Source organism: Vulpes vulpes, chromosome 5 (assembly GCF_048418805.1).
Source record: "Vulpes vulpes isolate BD-2025 chromosome 5, VulVul3, whole genome shotgun sequence".
Classification (NCBI taxonomy): Eukaryota; Metazoa; Chordata; class Mammalia; order Carnivora; family Canidae; genus Vulpes; species Vulpes vulpes.
Window position 1 is genome coordinate 30590219 of NC_132784.1, and position 24858 is coordinate 30615076.

General features: G+C 47.3%; 1 protein-coding gene across 1 annotated transcript in view; it reads left to right on the forward strand.

Moving 5' to 3' along the window:
* The window catches only part of KIF5C (kinesin family member 5C), a 151060-nt gene that overhangs the window by 32256 nt on the left and 93946 nt on the right, over positions 1-24858 (forward strand). Inside the window, exon 2 of the mRNA XM_026008011.2 lies at positions 19518-19608. Coding sequence (XP_025863796.1) covers positions 19518-19608 — 91 coding nt within the window. The remainder of the gene's footprint in view (positions 1-19517; positions 19609-24858) is intronic.

Below are 24858 nucleotides of genomic sequence, written 5' to 3' on the forward strand. Positions count from 1 at the left end.
CCCCACAAGCAGAGGCAGAGGGAGAAGCAGCCTCCCTCCTGAGCAGGGAACCTGATGTGGGGCCCAATCCCCGGGTCACCACCTGAGCCGAAGGCAGACACTTAACCAACTGAGTCACTCAGGCGCCCAGGTTTTTGATTTGCACAGTAGCAGGAGTGTGCACGTGCTGTTAGCCTGGGAGGGGAGGGGGGCCAGGGTCAGGGTGCAGCCGGGAGAGCACAAAGAGGAAGGAGCCAGGTCGGGGGAGACAGCAGGACGGCACCTCTTCTCCCATCACCAGTCAGTTCTGCAAGTAAATTTTATCTAATTCTTGATGTTTAAATAATTCAGCAGAAACGGAGAGAGGAGAGCAAGTCCTAGTGCCTAGAGGGAAGCAAATGGCTGTGAGGGTAGAGACCAAGCGCATTAGAGCAAACCCTGACTCATTGATCTTTTGGGAGGCCCGGGGAAGGATGCTCGGGGAGGGATGCTCAGGGAGGGATGCTCTGGGAAGGATGCTCTGGGAGGGGGTGCCCGGGGAGGGAGGGGTTGCCCGGGTAGGGGTTGCCTGGGGAGGGGGTGCCCGGGGAGGGTTGCCCGGGGAGGGGGTGCCCAGGAGGGGGTGCCCAGGGAGGGGATGCCCGGGAGGGGGTGCCCAGGGAGGGGGTACCCAGGGAGAGGGTACCCGGGAAGGGGGTGCCTGGGAGGGGTGCTCAGAACGGGCATGCCTTCCTGCAGGGAGGGGGCTCTCAGTGTGATACGCTGGAAATGGAGAAGGACAAGGAAGGGAGCCGTGGCTTTTTAGGCCCGTGGGAGGGGGATGAGAGGAAAGCCACGGGTTGTAGGGCCTCTGGTGCTGTCTAGTGAGGCTGCTTTACTTAAGGAAGCGTAGTAGGGAGAGTTGTTCCCTGAAGAGGGGCTCATCGGCCTCCAGGGGTTGTGGGAGTCCACCATGTCATCGTGTCACTGGGCCTGCCCGCTCCTCGGAGGTAAGCCGGAGAAGGCCAGCCTGCTGTTGCTTCACCCAAGGCCTGGGCCATGTGCTGTGAAGGCCTTGGGCTTAGGACCCAGGAGGTGCTCAGACGCCCCGTGGAACCGCGGGCCTGGCGTGGGCCTGGCGTGGGCCTGGCGCGGGCCCAGCTCGCTCCCAGCCGACTGCCCCACAGGCTTTGCCCGTGATGTGCTGTGACTGCTGGGCCCAGCTGAGGCAGCTCATGGGGCATGTGGACCACAGTGGCCCCCGGGATGGGGTCCTTGGGAATACATCTCCTCGGGGGCGGGGGGGGGGGAAGGAAAGGCATTTTCTGTGTGGCCCGAAGCCAGAGCATCCTGAGCCCGCGTCCTGGCCTGTGGGCGTTGGCGGGAGGAAGGTGAGGAGTGGAGAGGCGTGGAGCTGGCTCTGTGGGGCAGGCGGCCCAGAAGGGGCAGGTGAGGAGGCCAGTCGGCGCCAGCCCCCGCCCTGTGCCGTGAGGCCAGGTGTGCGGCCCTAGCTCGGCAGTCTCTCTTAGGGTAGCAGCGATTTCCTGTCCTCAGGTTCCTCTGCTCATCAGCCTCGTGCTCTCCAGGCGGAGCCTTGGGCCTGTCTCTGTCTCAGATTTTGCCAACCCACTTAGTTGCTATTGCTACCATTTACATCAAAAGTTTTGGCTGGCCTGGCTTTTCTTTCCTTTCAGTATTGCCCACAGTCCCAGATACGGAATTGGTCTGGAAAAGCATTCTCGTGTTTACCAGGCTGAAGGTTGGACCTTTTAAGGCAGCGCAGATGATAGCTTGTGGAATCACTAAGCATATGCATATTCCAAAGAAATGCTTTGGAGAGACAGTGGGTAGGTAAGTCCTGGCTCCTTCCCTCCAGAGAGTTGCCACTCAGCTGGGGAGAAGACATATATTCTCAAAAACAGAAAATAACCATAAAGAAAAAAAAAAAGAATCAGTGGGTAGGATTTGAAATGGCCCTTGAAGAAAGAATAGGGTTAAGAGGAGGCGTTTGTGGTTTGGCAAACAATTACTGGGGAGACCAGAGCTCTCCAGGGTCCAGCAAGATCCCACTATGTGGACATTCCTTACCCCATTCTTTATCTTCACTTGCCAGGCTGAAGGTGGAAGCCTTTTCTTCTATCCTTGGGGGGGATAGCAGCTGTCTTGTTTTATTTTATTTTATTTTATTTTATTTTATTTTATTTTATTTTATTATTTTTATTTTATTTTATTTTATTTTGTTTTATTTTTTATTTTTCAATTTATTTTTTTTCTTTTTTTTAAAAAATTTTTTTGTTAACTTTTATTTATTTATGATAGTCACAGAGAGAGAGAGAGAGGCAGAGACACAGGCAGAGGGAGAAGCAGGCTCCATGCACTGGGAGCCCGACGTGGGATTCGATCCCGGGTCTCCAGGATCGCGCCCTGGGGCAAAGGCAGGCGCTAAACCGCTACGCCACCCAGGGATCCCTCAATTTATTTTAAAAATACTGTGAATCTGCTGTAATTAATCACCCTCCCAAGATTCTTTTCCTCCAAACAAAACAAAGCTAGGTCTATCAGTCCAGCTTCTTCTTTCTAACCCCTCAGTCATCTTAAAGAACCACCCTGGCCTTAGCAGAAGAGAACAGGCATTAAGGATTTGGGTCCTTGTTGGGGTGCTTGGGTGGCTCAGTCAGTTGAGCGTCTGACTCTTGATTTTGGCTCAGGCTGGCATCTTGGGGTTGTGGGATCTAGTCCTGCACTGGGCTCCGTGCTCAGCGAGGATCTGCTTAAATCTCTCTCCCTCTCCCTCTCCCTCTGCCCCTCCCCTGGCACTCTTTCTTTCTCTCTTGCTCTCGCTCTCACTCTCTTTCAAATAAATAAGTAAATCTTAAAAAAGAATTTTGGGGGGCCCTTATTTTATCCCACACTTACTCACCAGGTAACCCTGGGCAAGTCATGTAATCATCCTTAGTAAAATGGGTGTCCTAACATTATCTGCTCCATGGGGGTTGTCTGAGGATTCAGCGAGGTAATTTTTGCAGCGCACTTCCCATTGTTCCTGGTTCTGGCAGCTACTAGTGTTCTCTTTTCCTACCATTCCCCACATTACACTTAGAATTGGTCATGACTGTCTAGGGAGGTGCTGATGATTAGCGCTGCTAACATTCTGAAGGCTGCTTAAAATAGAAAAGAGTTACTTTGCCTGAGACTTTGAATTTTTTAGGTTGACACATTTTTTTTTTATTAGACAGTCCTCTTACAGAATAATAAAATGGAATGAATCTGTGAAGTTATCTACATAATGAGGCCAATGTGGCATAAAAGCAATGAAGTCTCTGAAAATACCAGCCAAATTTCTAGTGTCAGTTTAACTGTAGCATTTATAGAGCTTTAACGGACCAAGGAGGGAAAAGCTACCTTTTTTTGCTGTTTCTTTGCCTCCTCTATCGGGCTGTGGACTCTCGGTGCGTAGGGACCATGTCCTTCTTACTCTTCCTAGATCTCTTCCAAGATCTAGCAGGTTGCTTGACACAAGGGACCACCAATAATTCTATGGTAAAGAAGTGAAAGTATTTTTGCCTAGAAAATTTTGAAAATAGTGGGGAAACTGAGGTGAAGGAGTAGTTTCGGGAGTGGGTGTTATCAACCCATGGTCACTCCAGCCGTTGTGAAGTTCATTCTGTGCAGTTGGGGCCTCTTTTGATTTCATACGTGGTGTAGTTCATGGACATTGAGGTGAAACAGATCTAGGCTCGACTGCGGATCTGTCACCTACCGATGGAGTGATGTTGGGGAATCTGTTGTCCCTGTCATGTGAGTTTTGGCATCATTTCCACCAGATTGTTGTAAGGATAAAATACGTTGGCATGAGCTACTCGGTACCTCGGGCTCTCTGTTTGCCTTGATTTCTGGACCACTCAGATGACTCCACAGTTGGGATACTTGACCTTGGAGGTCAGAGAAGGAGAGGCAATCTCTCAAGAGTGTTTTGAGAATAAAGATAAATAGGTCTTTCTGGCTTGGTCAGTCTTGTCGGGTTGACTTAAGTTAGCAGCATGTGACCTGTGACTCTGGCACGGGGATCAGCGTAGCAGACTCACCGACATTTGTAGGGGCTCATCGTGCGCTTCTTGGTCGTCTCTGTTTGTAGCATGGGCGCACCTCCCGACTCTACCTCAGATCCATCCTCTTCTTTCCGTCGGCATTACCCGTTCCTTAGTCCGGGCTACGCTTGTCTTTCTGGACTTCTAAATGACCTCCTAAGTGGCCTCCACGTTTGTCTTACTGATGTGGGAAACAAAGGCAGAGAAAAATTATTAAATTTCCTTACTCCCTACAGCCCATGACGAGTCCTTGAAACAGGCAGAGTGACATTCCTCTAGGAACTCAGCTGCCTCAATGTTAAAACTTTGCTAAGGGCAAAAGGCAGTCTTAGCCCAACCCCCAGGACCCTGTAAGTCTACTTTAACATGTAAAAATTCCTTTAAAATTTCCTTTATCTCTAAACTCCCCCGGATAGGTGTTGGCAATCATCCCCCAAGCACATGGTCACTGATACACATCTGAAGGGTCTCATGACTAAGGTTAGACAGTAATACATGACCTTTTCCCAACAATAGCCAGCCCCCTCAAGGGACTGGAAACCTTGCTTCCAAAATTCCTCAGAGACATCTGCTATCCCTAACTGCTTCCCAAATGGAAGGCATATGATTGGCTCCTCCTCATGGACCCTGGTGCAGCTCTTTCTGCTCATGGTTCCTGTCCCTGTGCTGTAATAAAACCACCTTTTTGCACCAAAGACGTCTCAAGAATTCTTTCTTGGCCATCAGCTTCGAACCCTAACATCTTTTCCTACGTCATTACTTCCGATTCTCTCTCTGAACACCAAGTCCTCACAGAGCAGCCAGGGTAATATTTCAAAAACAGAAGCTAGATTGGGGCCATTTCCTTGCTTAAAAGTATATCTCAAGGATGTATGACAGGGCTTCCTAGCACTAGGCCTCTCCCCGCTCTTCCTCAATAACCTCCTACCACCTTGCTCCCTGCTCTCTCCAGATACACCAGCCCTTCCTTCCTTCCTTCCTTCCTTCCTTCCTTCCTTCCTTCCTTCCTTCCTTCCTTCCTATTTGTTCATGAGACACACACACACAGAGGCAGAGACAGGCAGAGGGAGAAGCAGGCTCCCTGCAGGGAGCCCGATGTGGGACTCCATCCCAGGACCCCGGGGTCATGCCCTGAGCCTCAGGCAGCCCCTCCACCGCTGAGGCTCCCCGGCGCCCCCACCAGCTGACTTCCAACCTGCCGAGTGCTTCCTAGCGCAGGGCGGCCCTGTTGGGTCACCTGTACCTGGAGCACTGTGGCTGGCAAGGCTGCCGGCCTGCGCTCTGATGGTCTAGGCTCAGGACCCTCCTCCCTGACCCTCCTCATTTCCATCACATCGCAACGCCAGCAGATGTGATTTTTGTTAGGGGTTGGTTGCTTACTGCCTGTCTCCTCCCATTCCATTAGAAGGAAAGCTCCACAGAAGCAGGAACTCGTGCTCGTCCCTGCTGCGTCCCCAGGGTCTGGAGCTACACCTGGCACAGGAAGAGTTACCAGTATTCACTGAACAAAGCAGTGAGAAGAGAGAAACTCTAGCTCTGTAAGAACATAAAGAATATCACGGGGAGCACTGAGTAACGCACAACATTGTTGGGTCACTGTGTTGCACACCTGAAACCAATAGGACCCCGTGTGCTAACTAATTGGAATTAAAGTAAAAAACTCAGATAGGAATATGAAATATGTTGGTCTGTGTGGAGAGAGTGCTGATTATCCCAGCGCTTAGGAGGTTGTGGCAGTATTGAGTAGAGTGTGAGGGGGAGCTCACAGTGCTCTCGTGTGTAAGGGATAGAGTGAAGTTTCTGTGCTCGGAAACAACAGGAATCCCCTCCCATGCAGGAACATTGCTGGATTGTGGCGGCACCTGGCGCCTTGGACGTCTGTGGTCGCCAGTGTGGGATGGCAGGAAATCATGAGCTGAGGTCAGATCCTCCTGCCTCTGCTGCTTGGTAGCCGTGTGGCTGTTACCCGCCGTCCTGTGTTCGTACTTCCTCGTGTATAAACCAGGGACAGTAACACCAGCCTTCCCGCCTGGGAGATTAGAGGCAGCCTATGCCTGGTGCATGCACCTACCTCCCTCAATCAGTGGGAACTTTTATTTTGCAGTGGAAATTTTCAAAATTTTCAAAATTCAAATCATGGCATCAGGAATCCAATTGATTTTATTTTATTTTAAGATTTTATTTACTTATTCATGAGAGAGGCAGAGACACAGGCAGAGGGAGAAGCAGGCTCCCTGTGAGGAGCCCAACGTGGGACTCGATCCTGGTACCCTGGGGTCACGCCCTGGGCTGAAGGCAGATGCTCAACCACTGAGCCCCCCAGGCGTCCCAGGAATCCAATTTAATTAAGCAACTGTTTAAGCCCTTTTAATAATTGTCATAAATGCTGCAGGGAATCCAAAGATGGGTAAGATAGAAAACATGTCCTAAATAGATAACTGAATAACTAAAAATAAATAAGTAACTAAAAATTAAATAATTAAAAGGGTAATATAACTTATAACGTTAAAAACAAATCCATATACAGTGCTTAGCAATTAGTACAGTGATTTTTGTATGCCTTTTATTTTAAAAGAATTGCATTTTATAGACTTTATTTTTATTCTTATTTTTTATTTTTTAAAGATTTTATTTATTTATTCATGAGAGACACAGAGAGAGGCAGAGACACAGGCAGAGGGAGAAGCAGGCTCCATGCAGGGAGCCCGATGTGGGACTCGATCCCGGGACCCTGGGGTCACGCCCTGTGCCAAAGGCACCAAACCACTGAGCCACCCAGGGATCCCCTTTATTTTATTTTTTAAAGTAACCTCTACATCCACCTTGGGGCTTGAACTTATAACCCTGAGATCAGAAGTCACATGCTCTGCAACTGAGCCCGACACGCGTTCTGTGTGCTCGACATGCCTTTTATTAGTTGGTCTTTACTTCTATGCAAATGTAATATGGGCTTCATGACCCTTTGCTAGTCAAGGACCTCTCTGAACCTGACCTTGTTACTAGTAAAAGGCAAAGAGTGGTTGGTAGTTGAGTAGTTGTGAGAAATCTATGTGATGACCCAGGAAAAGCATAGGGTCTGGCAGGAGAGTCACTCAAATATGTTAGACCTCTCTTGCCCCAGTCTCTAACCCTGGATCCTACTTTCTTTCCATAACATCCCACTTCCAGATGACTGTACTATGAAGCAGTTAGTGTCATAGTCCTCCTGGAAGAGTAGCGAAGTGCCACAGAAGTTCAAAAAAGGAAAGAGAGAGAGAAGTGACATCTGTTTGAGAGGCTCACAAAAAGCCTTAATCTTGGAAGAGATACCATTTGGCATGTGCCTTAAAGACCAGGTGGTGTCTTGACAGATAACAAGGTGGAGGGATCAATATGCCATTCCAGTTGAAGGGAGCACTTAGAGCAGTGAGGTGGATGCATGGCGGTTGCCGCAAGCATGTTGCAGGAGGGTTGGGCAGGGAAGCACTCATCTGGGTGGGTTGGTAGGTCCTGCGTTGTGGAAAGGACCGCACTGGAGGGCGTGCGTACAGTAGGGTATCCTAGCAAGTGGCCAGATGCCATCTTTTAGGAATTGGGTCAGAGCTAGATGAATTTGGCAAAGGATGTAGAATAGAGGTAGGAGAGACAAGCAGACGTCTGCAAGGCTCTTGCAGAAGTCTAGGTAGAGAGTCATAGGGGTAGCTGAGATGCCCAGCAAGAGATGGATCCAGTAAATGAACCACCAGTCTGGCAACAGATGGGTGATGGTGGGCAAGTTAGCTTGAGGGGTTCAGCCTAGATGACTGGGGACAGTGGTAGACAGTGGTGGGTGGGTTGGGGGAGGAGGGGAAAGGAGGAGGAAGAAGGCAGCCAGCTCCCTCTGGTTGTTTCGGGTATTTGGGGACATTCAGTTGAGGTTTCAATCCAGCAGTTGGTAATAGAGATTTGGGCTCAGGGTTAGAGACGGACTTCTTTGTGTTCTGCACATGGCTTGTGGCTGGACTACAGGAGTGGTTGAGCCCTTGCACAGGGGCTCGCATGGAAGAGGAGGGTGCAAAGGAGAAGAGGCTTCACCAGAGCCCTGGTCTGTTCTTTATTCGGTTGGCGGCCGTGAGAGTGTACAGAGGGAGGAGGCCGAGCAGGGCGCAGAGGGGAGGCAGCAGATCGGTGCCCTTCGGGCTGGGGTGGAGCCCTCATTGGCTCCGGCGCCTCCAGGCCTGCATGACGCGCCTCTGTACCCCGGGTTCCCGGCGACCTGACCCCGCTGCTGGTGGGCCTGTGGGCTGGTGTCCGCGGCCCTCTGGTGCTGCTGGGCCACTCCTCCAGGGGTGCACTTTGCACGCCAATCCTGACGGAGCCACCCCGAACTTAGCAACTGTTGCTGGCTTGCATTAATGCAGTCATTCTGTGGAACATTTTTCGTCCTGAACTTCATGGGCGTTCCTTTATCAGCAGTATGTAAAGCACGCCACTGCACCCTGGGTGATACCATCACGTTTCAACCCAAATGCATGGAATTCTTAGAAAAAAAAATCTATGGTTGAGAGTTAAAATATGTTCTTGGAGGTTCCATGATGAGATGCAATATGGTGTTATGGATAGAAGGCTTGGCTGGGAATCAGAGATTCTGGGTCCTACTCTCAGCTCAAACTGTTGCCTTCTATGCGCTCATGTGAAGTTATTTTCCATCCCCGGAAAGGGAAGTTAATATTCCCACCCAGCCTGTGAAATCGTGGGGTACAAATGGGAGATCAGGGGTCTGCACATACCATAAAAGCAAAATTGCTGTCCAATACATGGGCAAATAGTTCTATTTGCAGTAAATATGTGCAGGGCATGATTCCTTGGAGCCCCTGTATGCACCACACCTAGACTAGCCAAGGGCAAGTCTGGGCAAACACCTTTGTATTTCACGTTTTAACTAAAGGGAAGATTTTCCCAGTGCCGCCGTGTGCCTTTCACGTCGGAGATGCCCCTGGGGCCTGGGCATAACCGGAGGGAGGGGTCGGCAACGTGGCGCCTGGCCTGGGCCGCCCAGGTTGGGCCGGGGAGCCGCCTGCAGGGCAGTGTGCCCCAGAAGAGGCCTTTGGTCCCCTTGGCCACCTTCCGTGTGCCAGATAAGCCCTACATTCTACCCTCTGCGGACAGCTTTAGATCCTCTTTCTGGTGAGGGAAGTCGGATTTCTTTTTTTTTCAGACTTGATGGAAAACCAGATCTGCTGGAAAAACCATAGCAGCGATTTTAACCCCCTTCTCCTGAGTGTATAAAACATCAAGTTCACGCCAGTTTAAAGTTTACCCTTCAGATCCCTGGGGGGCTTAGCCGTTGAACGCCTGCCTTTGGCCCAGGGCGTGACCCCGGGGTCCCGGGATGGAGTCCCCCCGTCGGGCTCCCTGCGTGTGGAGCCTGCTTCTCCCTCTGCCTGGGTCTCTGCCCCACCGCCTCTCATGAATAAATAAAATCTTTTTAAAAATATTGTAAAAAAAATAATAAAGTTTACCTTCTCTTGTGCTACATGTGGTCAGGATTGAAGCTGTTCTTATGGGGAAAGTCCCGGAACATTATTATTGCACGTTAAGAGTTGGAAAGATCCAATCTGTGACTTTATAGAGCGGAGGAGGCCCAGAAAAATAGGCAGATTGGTTAAGATCATGAAGTGGGTGCAGGGTGAGGTCCTGGACTAGACCCCGTGCCCCTGACCCAATCTACTAACCCCTGCATCTTGGCAAATCAGGATACAGAACAGTTACATGGAGAAGACTGGGGGAGGGGGGGGAGTCATTATATTTTGATATGAAACGAAAATCACATATAAATAAGGACCTTAGTTTCATTAACACAGATTCCATTAACTTCTTAAACAGAAGTAACACTTCTGTCTTCATTTTGCCTGTTAGCCAGGCAATAATTCTGAATTTCTTCATTATCACTTGGGCAGTTCCCTTTCTCAGAGTGTCTTTTTCTGTGGCTGTCTGCGATCCTGACAGTGCTTGTGTGTCCACGCAGCGGGACTTTTGGCAGCAAAGGAAGAATTTTAGCCTGGTTTCCTGCAGGAAGAAGGCTTACAGGATTCATTCTCGTGTGTTGCCTTTGTTCATTCTTGAGACGTGGTTGGCATCACCTTGGCAACTCAGTAGAAGCCAGTCGTCGTTGCTCCGTCGGTTTCATTACAGCCTCTCCTGAGAGCAGCCTTGGCTTTGGCCGGAACTGGCACCAGCTGCCTTCCTCGGGGCACAGAGCCAGTGTGGGAGGGGGATGGGGATGTCTGGGCCTGGCCCTGGTGTGGCGTTTCTGTTCCCAGTCATAGAGTCGTCTCGGCATAAATGGGGGCAGGCGGCAGGGTGGGGAGGAGAACACGGGGGTCTTCATTGTGAGGCTACGTCTGTACATTGGCAGATTCGTGGACTCGGGACCATATATGACACTCTTGGGAAAATGTGGACGGTCACTGCCAGGTGAGGGATGGTTTGCCCCAAGGTGCACCGTGGAGGTTTTTTCTGCTTTGGGAATTTGCAGCTGAGCCTCAGATAAGTGGAAATGTAGGTGATGGGGTAAAGAGGAATAAGGGGGGATACAGAACAAGACCATGCAACTCCACGACTGCTAAGATCTTGGAGGTGGGACATGAGAATGGTCAGCAGCAAAAGCAGTTTCTGACACCCTGGAGAAATACAGTGGGTAATGGTTTTCTCCTCCCTCCCACCCCCAGCACTGTTTCATGGTGTCTTGGCACCCTAACCTTGGTGCTTACCCGTCAGGCGTTGGTCATCATCATCAGCAGCAGCAGCAGCAAGAGTTTTTTACTGAGCACCTACTTGGTATTTACCCCGACTCTGATCCGTTATTGGTTGGGGCCTGTTGGGTTGGTGCTGGGATGTCTGCCCCTCTGGCTTATGTCAGGTGATAGAGAGGACTCTGGCAGCCAGAGAAGCCCTCGGGCCAGGAGATACATGCAGGTGCTGGAGGTCAGGCCAGCCAGCCTGGAAATGGTGACGATGGAGAGGGTATGGACAGCTCCCTGGAAGCATCTGCCTTGTGTTTCCAGTGGGTGCTACCCTGGAAGTTTCTGGAAGGCTCCTAAGTTGTAATAGCAGAGCTGGTGAATCTGTGAGTCCCTGCACAAGACATAAGTCCTCACCTTTCCTAGACAGTATGTACGGCTGCACATTAAAATTTTATTTATTTTTTAGAGTACAGAAGATAACCTTGGAACAGAGTTAATTTTGCTAGGACTCTCAGAAACTAAAGGCCTCATAGAGCTGAGCTTATGAGTTGTAGACTCAGGGGCCTGGAGATGCCTGCGGTGTGATGTGGCATTAGGGTGTCAAGAGAGGCATCGGGATGCCGAGTCTCTCAGCTGGTACATTGTGAGTGATTGTCACCTACTAGTATCCTTTCCCTTAAATGGCCACTGCTTGCTGATTTTAGGTAATACGCGTGCTTGGTGTAAATCGGTCTAAACTTTTTATTATGAAGTAACACTGACCATGACACAAGCATCTTCTAGAACGGCGGGCACTCAATAGATCCTTTTTTGCCTGAGCGTACATCTAATTTTCAGAATCCTGAATTGTGGGTCTTAATGGCTCCATTTTACAGATGAGGAAACGGAGCCCCAGAGAGATGGGAGTTATACCCATGTTTATGTGGATTCATTTACACCCCATATTGGTACGCTGCCTTCCTGTACAATACTTAGTATTAGCTACTGGAATGAGGAGCACAGAAACCCTATTAGTAATCCCTTGAAACGTCCTGTCCTTCTAGTCCACTGTTCTCTTTCTTAAAGCACATGGGTATGTGTTATTTATAGTCTCCCATGAGATTATTCCTTCACTCTGGGCCACTTTATAAATGTCAAGACAACAGTACAACAGTGTATTATATTACAATTCCTAGAAACATCTCAGGCCTGTAACATATGTTGAAGTAAATTTTATATGTTAAGTGTCCATGAAAAACTCCTGAGTGGCACCCGGGGGGCTCAGTTGGTTAAGTGTCCAACTCTTGATTTATTTATTTAATTTAATTTATTTATTTATTAAAAATTTTTTTTTTTCAACTGTTAAATTTTGAATCAGGTCACGATCTCAGGGTTGTGAGGTTGAGTCCCGCATCAGGCTCTGTGCTGGGCGTGAGACTTGCTTAAAATTCTCTCTCTCCCTCCGCCCCCACACTTTCTCTCCCAACAAACAAACAAGCAAACAAAGCCAACTTCTCCTGAGATAAAAATCCACATCACAAAGAAATGCCACTGCATACTTACGAGGACGGTTATCATAAAGAAGAGAAGTCACAAGGGTGCGGAGAAACTGGAACCCTCATACACCGCTGGTGGGAATGTAGTGTGGTGCAGCTGCCTTGAAAAAGTGTCAGTTCTTCAAAAATTTTGACCCTATAGAGTTACTCTCTGACCCAGAAATTCCTCTCCCAGGTGGAATATGAAATGAAAGGAGAAATGAAAACACATGTCCACCTAAAACTCGTATATGAATGTTCATAGCAACATTCATAATTGTGAAAAAAGTGGAAACAACCCCAATGTCTGTCCTGTGGATGAATGGATACAAAGAATGTGGTTAATCTATGCAGTGGAATATTACTCAGTCATGAAAGCCACAATATGGATGACTCTTGAAAACATACTAAGTGGAAGAAAAACGTTAGTCACAACAAGCTACGTACTGTATGCTTCTGTTTATATGAAATGTCTAAAACAGAGCTACAAAGACCCAGAGAGTGTGGAGTGACTGCTAATGGGTACAGAGTTTCCTTTTGGTGTGATGAAAATCTTAAAATTAGATTGTGGTGATGATGGTCCAATCTTTTCTTTTTTTCTTTCTTTTTTTTTTTTTTTTTGATGGTCCAATCTTGTAAAGGTTCCAGCAACAGCAGAATGTACCTTTTCGTTAAAGGGGTGAATTTTGTGGTACGCAAATTATATTTCAATGAACAACACAAAACAAAACTTGTGTTGGCACATTTGTGTCGATAAAGAACGAGTATGAACATTAACCCAAGGGCTGCCTGCTTTTTAGTTAATTTTTGGGAAACATCCTTTGAGATTGTTCCCAAAGCCCTTCATAGTGGGTGACTTTATTTAATTTCTCCTCGAGCAAACTACTGCAGTGTTTTAGTGCTGCCTTAGCCCGGGACACCTTTGGAGTCCTTCAAGTCAGGACAAATCCACACAACTCTTAGGAAGGAAGCGCATCTGTCTTTCTCTCTGACATGAGGGGAAAAGAGATTTAGACAATGGACACGGCTCCCAGAACGAAACAAAGCCGTGATGTTGACGTAGTCAGGTCTCTGCAGGTCTCTCGGCCTCTGTCCGTCGTGTTCTGGGGGACGGTGCCAAGTCTAATGCTTCAGGGAGGCAGTTTAAATCAACGTAAGGACACCGCGTCCCAGCAGTTGGAGCCAGTAGAGTTTCGAGCCGTTCATGGTGAGGGCTCGTGGAGGTGGGAGAGGAGGCGGGCGGACTATAAGGCCTGTGTTATTAATTCTGGGAGGCTGTGGTTCTCCTTCCTCTGCTGTGCTGCTCCCGTTGTCATAGCAATGACTCTTGGTCCAATGAACTAATCAACTGTGTGTGTGGAAACAATTGGAATTGATTGGGAGGAAAGCAGGAGAAACAGAGCACCAGAGCCTCATGCCTGTCGTCTCCTTGATGTTCGGAGAGAGCCCCTGATTCTAACGCAAGAACTTGGAGACTACTAGACGGGGAGCCAGGAGGTCCAGGTTCAGGGCACAGACCTGCAGCCCACCTAATTGTCTGGGTGGCTTTCTGCAAGCCATCCATCTACCCTCTCCTGACCTCCAATTTGTTTATTTGTAAAAATATGATGTTGGGTTGGGCTGACCCTGACGGGCTGACTTTCAGGCTCTAAAACATTCTAGACTTTTTCTTAATAACTTCCAACTTTCCATAGCAAGTCTCACACTTGCCCTTTCCTAGGCTCTGATTGGCTTTTGCCTGTCGCCCCCTTCCCCCGGCGTGTATTGAGCTATTTAATTATGATTGTAAACAGTTTCCAGGACTACTTGGCTGCTTGCATCTCTGTGTACACCACCATGCCCCTCCTCACTGTGCCCCGGGAAGGATGTTGGCAGGAGGGGGTCTCGCCTCCTTCCCAGGACTGGCCCAGAACCCCCAAGTTCCACAAAAGGGTTATTACCTACAGAGGGGAGGGGTTCCGTCCTTCTTGATGGCTGCTTTACTTGTGGCTGCAGGATGTTGATCAGCTCCTCTCTCTTCCTCTTGCCATGGATGTGTGTCTCCAACCTTTGCTTGGTGAACTTGAGGGTGTGCTCGTCCCTGGAGACTTTGAGCAGCCCCATGGCGGGCCGCTGGTATGGGGCGAAGCTGCACGCCTCTCGGACCACGTCTCGCATGAATTTCACGTGCGTGGTGAGGCACCTGCCGCGGTGGCTGTGCCTTGGCTTGTTCACATTCTTCGTCACCTTGTGGTCCTCCTGATTGATCTGCTCTCTGTCTCCTACTTTAAGAGTAAATCCAAAGCTGCTTAGGAAAACAGCATGGTGTGAGGGAGGAACACTTGAAATCAGAGACTTAGGGTTATTTCTCCAAAGTAATAAAGTGGGCCTTAGTTTTCCAGTCTGTGGCATAGGGATAGTCCTAGCTACTTCACGGAGCTACTGTGAGAATTAAATGAGATAAAACAGAAGACAGGTTTGGATGGGAGTGGTGGGTGATGGTGCAGGTAGACTGCAGTGAGAAGGTGGCCAGCAGAGGCTGAAAGAACTTGTCATCCCATATACTTTCAGGAAGGAAGTCACATGGACACCTGGCACAGGGACTTAATGATTGTTCTCAGAAATCTGTTCATCTTCCTAATACTCCTCCGTGTCTAAAGATAATTCCACAGAGTGGGTTTATTAAATCTTGCTGTGGAAATTGGAAATTTAAGGTTTTTTTTTTTTTTTCCCCTGTTTCTTTCTTAGTAATGATAGAGAAAAATCATTCAAATCATTGGGTGCCTTGGGTCCCAACCCTTGGTTAGTTTTAAACATTGTTATGAGATTACTTCTCGATAACCTCTTCTTGGGTAATTAATTTCAGTTTGCTTAACGTCCCTCCTGGTGCCCATCTTCTAAATGTTGAAGTGAGTCTTTTGCTTTCCTCCATCTCCCAGAGTAATATTCCTTACAGGCTGGGGAACGGTTGTTGGGTAATGGGTCAAATGAAGTAATAGGCAGGCCATATGGTTCATGGACACTTTGCTCTCAACAACTTGATAGGAAGTGGTTCGATTTCTTTTTTTAATTTAAACTATAAAAATGTAAGAACCATCTGCTGTTATTTTTTGCATGTGATCCTGGTAAGTTATTTAGTTAGATTGCTCCTGTGCAATTAGTTGCTCTCTATGGAGGCTTTTGTGGCAAAGCTGGGTTATTTCCTTTTCAATTGTAATGTATATGGAATGTGCATGTCCCATCCAGATTCCTTTCAAAAATTGCAGCAGGTTTGCCTACATGCAGTGAACTCTTGGGATTTATATGGCTTCTGTCTTAGCTGCTTAAATACTTAAATTGTAGTGGTCCATTTGATTGGTTGAGAATAGGTCACGTACTAATTGCTATGGAGCAAACCAAATAGGGTAATGTGATAGAGAGTGATGCCAGGGTGGGGGCAGGGTGGGGCTGCTTTAGTTAGGAGCTTGGACGCCCTCAAAGGAGGAGAAATTGGAGTTGACATCTGAAGGGTGAGAAAGAGACAGCCAGACGAAGATGTCTGGTGAGCCAAATGAAGATCTGCAGTGAGAGAATTTGAAGGGGAAGGAAGTGAAGAGCAAAGGACCTGAGCCATGCAATACACTGAGGAATAAGCCAGAGAATGAAGTCCAAGGCAGAGGAGAATGCAGGGAGATGGAGGTGAAGAAGGTCTAGTCTAACAGCAGCCATTGGAGGTTTTTAAGGGAGGATTTGAAGTCCTCTGATTTATAGTTGTAGAAAGCTCACCCTGGCTGTTAAGTGGAAATTGGATCGTTAGGAGCAAGAATGGAGTCAAGGAGACCCGTGAGCAAACTATAGCTGTTGTCCGATGAGAAGCCGGGGTGGCTTGGGCTCAGGTTGTGTGGTATAGATGATGAGACACAATCAATTTGGGATATATTTGAGATTTGGAAACTTTGGGGCATACCTAATGATTTCGGTCTCTTACTCAGATATGGAGTGCTTGATGACTCACTTTTGGTCAGTTAACTTTGAGATGGCTAATGGAATCCAAGTGGAAATGTCTGGTGGGTGATGGAGTATATGAATCTGGAGCTCGGATGAGATTTAAATTATGTGAAGGTCAAGAATGTAGACAGAGACGAGGCTGAGGTGTCTAAGTCTGGGACATACCGTGGTTTAGAAGTCTGGAAGAGACACCAGCAAAAGACACCCGACAGGGTAGCCAGAGAGATCGGAGAACCATGTGCTGAATGGGTGCCTGGAAAGGAAAGTCTCTCCAGGAGTAATTGGTGCCCTCACCGTTCAATTTCAAGTGTTAGCACTTAGCACCCCTATTAAAATGTTCATTGAAAGATGTATTCTGAAGCTGCACATTTAGTGACATCTAGAGCACTCAGGACCCAACGCCTGTCCATGGAAACCCTCAGTCACAGTGGGATCAGAAACAGGGCGACTCTCGTCTCCCAGGGGCCCAGGGGGAGGGGGCTTGCTGAGGTCTCTCTCAGGGTTTGTGAGAGTTTCTTACCATTACCAAAGCAGCAAAGAGTCATTTGTTCATTGTTGTTGTTAAATGACAGTTGCCTATACGGCTTGCATGGCTAAGCCACAAGTCAGTTCTTGGAAAATAATCAGTAACTATATTTTAATTCTCAGTTTTAATTTCAAGAGTCTAAGGTTCACTTAAAATAAAAGCCTGTATATCCAACTCTGTGTATAAAAAGACAAAAATACTTACATTTTTAACTTCTCTATATTCCAGTCCTGATGAGAAGTCTCAAAACAAATCATTTTCTAAATTTTATCTTTTCTCAAAAGCAGTTTCTGTTTGGGAGTTAACTTCAGCTTATGGAAAATTGTTGTATTATCTATTTGTCACTTGATAAATATGATTTAAATGAGTAGTAGAGATTTCTTGCTTTCTACCTCTCTTCAAGTGAATGTATAATACACTCTGACAAACATTTTAAGTTGAAGGGCAAAATTGGGGAGTCCTCTTTTTTTTGTATAATTTACTATAAATTAATAAGTCATTTTTCCTGCCGTAGGAAGTGTACTTTCTCCAAAACACAAAGCAGTATTGTTCTGGAAACAAGATGGTTTATTTTGGTGATTCTCATCGTTTTTTAGAGAAATAATGGATTTGTTTGAAATTAAGCAAAGCTACAGTTTCTTTTAGGAAGGTTCAATGGATAACAAATACTAACGCAAACTGTAAATGTTTATTTTAATCTTTTTGCCTTACTGGCATTTAGTTAATTTTATGAATAGATAAAGCTAATAAGAATGTAGTGGGCTGATTATTGGCAATAGATAGTGGTGAGGAATATTCTCTTGGTTATTCAACCAAATACTTGGTTCACTAATGGAATGAGACTTGCAGGGAACAAAACATCAGAAAATAACCCCTTTCCATAATTTTAACAAAATGACTGACTCTGCTGCTTTGTGGAGAAATAAAATTTGGAGGCACCTGGTGGCTCAGTTGGCTAAGCATCCAACTCTTGATTTTGGCTCGAGTCTTGATCTCAGGGTTGTGAGTTCAAACCCCCTAATGGGCTCCATGCCGGGTGTGGTGCCTACTTAAAAAAGTTTTCATGTTACCTCAAAATTTTCCTTTTCTTCTAAGACCAAACTGGAAATAGCTCATTTATCTGGTTGGCTCAATCCCACCTTCAAAGGCCGAAGGCTTGGGCCTTCACTTGAAGCATAGGACCTTCCCTGTGTGCAGCACTCCCCACGGTCAGGAATGAGTAAAACACCAAGCCAGTCGGGCAGCTCCCTATGTTTGTGTGAAGATTATAGGATGTAGCAAGCCTTGTCCCTGGGTCCCTCGTGAGCAGTTATCTTTTTGAGGCATTGGACTGCCCTGGGAGAAGGTTCCTGATGTCCAAGCCGTGTGTAGGAGGTGCAGGGTGGGAGTGAAGGAAGCTCTTTCCTTCCCTTCTCCTGCCGCCTTCTCTAACCACTTGGAGGAAACGAAGATGAAGGGCTGCCCGGGTGGATGGGGCCATGGGAAAGGGCAGGGGGAGGGCCACTCCTTGCCTGGATGGTGTCGGTGGGAAGAAGACCCTGTTATGGGGGGGCGGTCTCCCTGGGAAGGGACTGTCTGGCCCTTAGCACTGGGCCTTGGTGAATGTTACGTGTGTGGTTGGGGGTCGGGGCAGACAGCTCTTCCCTTCCCCTCTGACAGTTACTTCCTTGAATGGCACATGACTCCGCGTCAGACCGAACCCCAAGGTCCTACACCTGGGGAGATCACTTGATTTGCTGTGCAGAGGGGCCCTCCGCCCAGTTAAGGCAGCACTTACACATGTGAAGAGATTGCTGGAATTCTTCGGGATACAAAGCAATAGTATCTTACTACTAAGAGCAGCTTCTTAAGTCTGATCATGTCAGAATTTATCCCCATTGGATAAAATCTAAGCACATGACCTTGGCTAACAGTGCCTTGCATTAACTGGCTCCTGATTTCTTTTCTCCCCTCCTTTTGTACGACCCTCCAGTTCCTTGAACACTCCAAACCCCCCCACCCCCGCCGTATGTCCACCCTATGCTCTGTGTGGTATCTCCCTTGGCTTTTCACTCGCCTCAGTCTTTCTCATCTTTTAAAAATCCACTTAACAGGTGTTTCTTTTTTTTTTTTTAAAGGATAACTTTTTTTTAAAGATTTTATTTATTTATTCATGAGAGACACAGAGAGAGAGAGAGGCAGAGACATAGGCAGAGAGAGAAGCAGGCTCCATGCAGGGAGCCCGATGTGGGACTCGATCTCAGGACTCCAGGATCAGACCCTGGGCCAAAGGCAGACGCTTAACCTCTGAGCCACCCAGGCATCCCTTAACAGGTGTTTCTTCAGAGAGGCCTGCTTTGCTCCATCATCCTCTCTGTCCCATTATTTTGCACCTGGGCATTTTGTATTTCCTTTGGCGCTTGCTTTCTGCCACGCTTAATTGAATGCTTCATTTATAGGCCGGACATTTTTCTGATTTGGCTCGCCTCTCGTCTATCCCTGGTTCAGGAGACGCTCTCAAAAAATAAGTGAATGAATGAAGTGTCCGCCTACTTTTCATCAGAAAAAGTGTTTCAAGTAAAAAAGAAAAAGTTATTTCTCAAATTCTCAACATGCAACACACAAAAGCCCATCGTACGTGTGGTAATTCCCCAGTCTTGGTACGGAGCTGCCTTTAAGGATAGGGCTTGTGATTTAGTGCCTGTGGTCTAACTACTATTAGTGCTTTTAATTCCTCAACTTCTAATGTGTTTTCTCCGCCCTTTCCTTTCGTCTTTTTTAGCAAGGGAAGCCATATGTCTTCGATAGAGTGCTGCCTCCCAGCACGACCCAAGAGCAGGTTTACAATGCGTGTGCAAAGCAAATTGTCAAAGGTAAGTGCTATTTCTTTATTTCCTCCTGGGCCTTTCAGAGTAATTGAAAACATTAAGTGATATTTGCAGCCTAGGAATCAATGTGCCTTGACTCTAAGCAGAGGCCCGTTAATTGGAAACACTGAATTATGGCCCGAGCTCTGGCCCTGGTTTGCTATGATGTCAGGCGAGTTCTTGAACCTCTCTGTACCTCCTTGCCAGGGAAATTTCTTTATTTCTTTTGCCACCTTTTTGGCAGAGTGATTCCGCCACCTAGAAGCTTACAAGCTATGGTCACACTATTTCTGTAATGGTTTTAAAATACTCCTGTAGGTATGAGGCCTCCTTTTTACTTTGAAGGAGACGAAAATATATATTTCTGATGCTCGGTTGCATATTTTTGGCTGATTTATTTTGTACATCTGTCCCTTCAGGGAGAGGCCTTACCTGTGGAAAATTCTTGTGCATCAAGGAATTTTCTACAGCATCATAAAATTACATTACCTTGTTGGTTATTCAGCTGGTCTTGCTACTCAGCATTCCTTAAATATACTTTCGTCTAACCCACTTTCAACCTTTCCACTCAGATACTAACATTTGTTCCTCCAAATAGATAGCCCGAAGCCTAAACTTGTCTCAGAGATCAGCCCTTTTCTCCGGGACTTACCTTGACCCTGCAGGATCTGTGTCAAAGTAACAGCAGGCTGATGAAGCAATTTACAGGCTGCTCTCTACCTTGCCCTTTCAAATCAGGGGCAGGCTGGAGCTTGCCCTGGGGGAGCTCGCCATCTGGACAGAGCTGAGGGGCGTCTCCTGCTACTGTGCTTTTCATCTTCAAATCTTTACCTTCAACTCCGAATGCTTTGGTGGCTGTGCTTTCAAATATCCTGATGTTGCCGTCTTTTATAGGCAGCTCTGGATTTAAAGAGCAAAAAGCAAAAGCAGAATGCAAAAAAGCACCTTGTGATGCAAGATGTTCTTGTTTTCGGAAGCCGAGCTGACTAACCTGACTATTTGAAATGCATGAACGCCAGCCCCGAGTGCATCTGTTAGATTAGTTCTGACCCTGGACACCTGTGTGGGAGGTTGAGTCAGTATGTAATGTTCCTTGCTGAGGTGTGTGGTTATGCACACTCCTGTTGCAGATATCAATTAATTTTGAAGGTCTTCACGGTGAGATTATTACAGAAAACAGAAGAGAAAAAAACATGCCTGAATTTGGGCTCTTCTTGAATTAATACTGTGAGCCTGTGTCTGGTGGTAATATTGGTCTTCTCTCTGCTTCTATTCTTTTGTATCTCTTCCTGTCTAAAGATGTTCTCTCTCTCTCTCTCTCTCTCTCTCTCTCTCTCTCTCTCTGGTGTGTGTAGTTCTAGTTTGCTCCTAGTCAGCCTTCACCATTATCAGACTCTTCCTTATTTTTATTAAAGTAAGATTAATCACACATGAGCCATAATTTCCTTCTTTTTCTCTCCCCTTCCATTATCAGAACCAAATAGTATTTACCACGTGCTGTGCTAAGCATGAGGTCCATTTAAATACATCTCTAAGTTGATGTTGTAATTAGAGATAGATGCACTCTATTTTAAAAAATCCCATGATTAACAAATAATCATAATCTTTCAGTCTTCATTACTAGAGGAGTGGAGTCTCTTCCAGTGTTCGGGTTTTTCAGTACTATGGAATGTCAGAAATAGGTAATCCTTGGAAAGTTCTTGCAAAGATGTGACCTAACTGGATAACCTGAGGTCCAATATATGATGAGCCACCAAGAAAGCCATTTACAGTAATGTTAGGCTCTGACGTGATAAGATAAACATATATTTTTCACGCACTATAATTGTACCACGAGCATATGCATTTCCTAACAATAGAGTACCTTCTTTTCCCTTGAAAGGAAATTATTAGGGAATGATGAAGGCCTAATTTAACTTTTTTTTTTTTTTAAATATCCACTGAAGCTACTGTGAGGGGAAGTGGCTGTGTTATTGCTGTATCAGCAAAGTAAAGCACAGATATATAAGAAAGAGCTCTTGGAACAGTTTCTAGGTTTTGTCATGACAAGCCCTATTTAAATCAGTAAAGGAAGGTGGTGCTGTAGAGACCTCTTTTTCTAGAGGCCAGGAATTCAATCCGATAACATCTGAAGGTCACCACAGTCCCCACGCTTCATGACAATGTAGTGGACCGGTGAGCTTTCCTTTCAAGGCTCTCTGAACCTTTAACGTTTTTGATATTCAGGAAGACTCCTTTTAACTGGATGGCTTTATTCTTTTTTGGTTTTTTTCATTCCCTCCAACTTCAGTGGGTTTTAAAAAAACATATTTCAAACGTTCGCTTGTAGAATTCTGGTATCTCCCACACTCCCATCTTTGTCTGGTGTGTGTTTTGCAAAGTGTTGCCTGAAAGGGTATATAGAATTCTCCGTTTCTTCCAGAAGAGCTTATAAGATTTGTGACTATCAGCATGGTAAATAGGAAGGTTTCTTTGGACGCCGTAGGAATTAAAAACCATGGTTACTGCTTGCTATTGTTGCCGTGTGGGTAACTATTTCCCGGTCTACAGAAGTCACTCTGGGCATTTGCCTTTCAAATTAACTAGATGTAGACTGACTGTACAGGCCTAGAAGAGGTGGTTTCTTGTTTTCTAGATCTCATTTCTTTCAGCTTCATTCATTTGGTTGTTCCTTTTATTCCTTTCTGTATGCAAGGATATTAAGCATTTGCCATGTGCTGTAAGCACTGCTAGGGACTGAGAATCAGCAAGATACACAAAACCAAGAAGCTCCACGTACAGGGGAAGAAACAGGTGCATCCGTAGTTATCATACTCATGGGTAGTACATGCTCTAAGATGGCTGTGTGCAAAATGCTGTGAGACCCCAGAAGAAAATCATTTGGGACTGATTTTGGTGAGTGGGGGGGCGAGGATTGGAGAATTAAGGGTTCTTGGAAAGGCCGGGTCCTGACGACTGTACAGTATAGCAGGGCCGCACAAGCACAAGGAGCAGCAAAAGCATAAGGGCACAGATTTTATGGCGTGTTTGGGCAATGTAGAGTTGTTGCAAGGTGCCTCGGGGCCGGGACCTAAAAGGAGAGTTTGGATTAGAGTTTGGTGGAAATGGATGTGGACTCACTGAGAAGTTTTAAGCTCAGGATACTATAAGGTCTATTTTATTATATTATATGTGACTCTTAAGAAGAAATATATTTATTTGGCTACTGCTATCTCTCAGGCCCCCTCTGTGCTCTTTTCATGTGTTATTGTATTTTAAGTCTCCACAGTTTTATGAGGTGTGAGCATGATTGTTCCCGTTGTATTAAAGAGGAATTTGAGGTCAGGTAACTTGGTCAGGTCAGTTAGGGGACTCGAGCCCGAGCTTGCTTGTCTTCCTGAATGTTTCTGCACCATCCTGCCCCCACTTTCCTGGTGGGCTCATCATGAGCACTTAGGAATGATTTATGAGTTGTTACTTTCCTATCAGGCCATATGGACTATTACCCAAGCACTGCAAACAGAGGGATTGGAATGGAAGTGGGGAGAGGGGGGAGAATAGAGACCATGGTCCCGTGGCCTTGGGGTGGCCCTGCCTGCCGTCCAACCGTGAGATGCACTTCCATTCTGGAGATGCAGCCGGGCCCGCCATTCTGGTTTGCCACGAGCATTCAGCAGGGCTGCCCCTGGGCATGTGGCCTCCTTGAGTAGTTTGGTTGGCCCCCCAGAGCCTTAGGATTCCAAGGCAGGGATGACTTGTCAGCTACTGTTGCCACTGACAGGCCATCATTTTACCTGGGGGAGTTGGTAGGAGGCCGTGACAGCCTTCTCAGGAACTTCTGTGATTACATCTTCCCCAGATTCTTACCCAACAGTGGAGCTAACTCTTCTGCTCTCGCCAAGATCTGGTCTCAGAACTAGCCAAACCTAGGTAGGAAAACTGGCTTCCGAAGTCTATAGCAAGAGTCGAAGAAAGTTTTCTAGCATCCCACTCTTCTTCACCTTCCTGTCTGGAGGTGAGAAGGCTCTTCCCACCTGCAGTGGAATCTCTCTCTGGGTTTGCTTGGCTGCTGGATGGATGTGTGCTGTGTTTGTGGGTGCCAACGGCTGCGTGGCGTGAGCTGAGATCACATCGCGCCAGAGCCCATCACAAAGCAAGGTTCTGTCTGGCTGAGCTGGTTCCTGGCCCTGCGGCTGGCGCATAGAAATAGTCATTCTGTTACGGGAGAGGCTCTGAAACAAATGCTTTCCTCGGGCCCAGGAACTGTCATTCAGCATGATGAAAGTGCCTTTCTGTGGGCTGTTTCTGTGAGGGTTGAGTGGGGGTGGTTGTGTGGCTCAGCGTGGCGCTCCCCCACCCTGCTTTCCCAGCGGCCAACCCGAATGCCCTGTGTACGCTCACTCCCCTCCTGCCTCTCCCCTTCCCTGAGAATCAAACACGGGCTAGGTAAACAAACTGACCCCCAAAACATGGAGTTTGGAAGAAAATAGAGAACACGGAGTTCGAAGGGCTTTTTCTTTCCTTTTTAAATTACCATTTAATTCACAATTGAGTTGATTGAGGACCTCAGCTCTGTTCAACCTTGAACACTAGAGATAGGTTCTCTAGCAAGGAACTGATTGTAACGTGATTGTAAATAGGTCCTTAGTGGCCAAGGAGAGGTTGTTCTGGTGGGGTTTTATGTGCTTTCTTTTCTTAAAAAAAAAAAAAAAATTGGGCTCCATGTTGAAATAGCAGCACCAGACAGTCAAGGATTCCCCGAGTCTCATGTGATCCTTAGCTCCCTGCTCCAGAACAAGTGGTGCTCCCTCGAGCTCTTGCTTTCCTGTGTGTGTCCCAGGCCTTACCCTGCAGGCGTGCGGGGAGCAGCAGCTAACCAGGGGTTGGGACCGTGCATTCTCCTTAGGAGGGCTGGATTCAGAAGCGTAGACCCCGTCCAGGGGAGCTTAATTCCAGTGCCCTGGCCCCGCTGCTTCTTGGCAGAGGAGGGAGCATGTGCTGGGTTTTCTCTTGTCGGTGGGGCTCTGGCGCTGAGCTGAGGCGTTGCTCAGAGCCACCTCCTGCATGCACGTGCCCTCGCGGGGTGGCCAGCGGCCTGTTAGGGGCGGCGGGAGCTAGATCCTTGGCCTTGGCCTCCCTACCCCTGGTCTGATGCCTGGGCCAGCAGGTCCCAGGACGCCTCCCACACAGGCGCTGAAGGTAAGGAAGCCCTTCCCGGGCAGGGGCAGATGTTTCATTTCTAACAAAGAGAAGCTTTAGTGCTGGATTGTGGCTGGC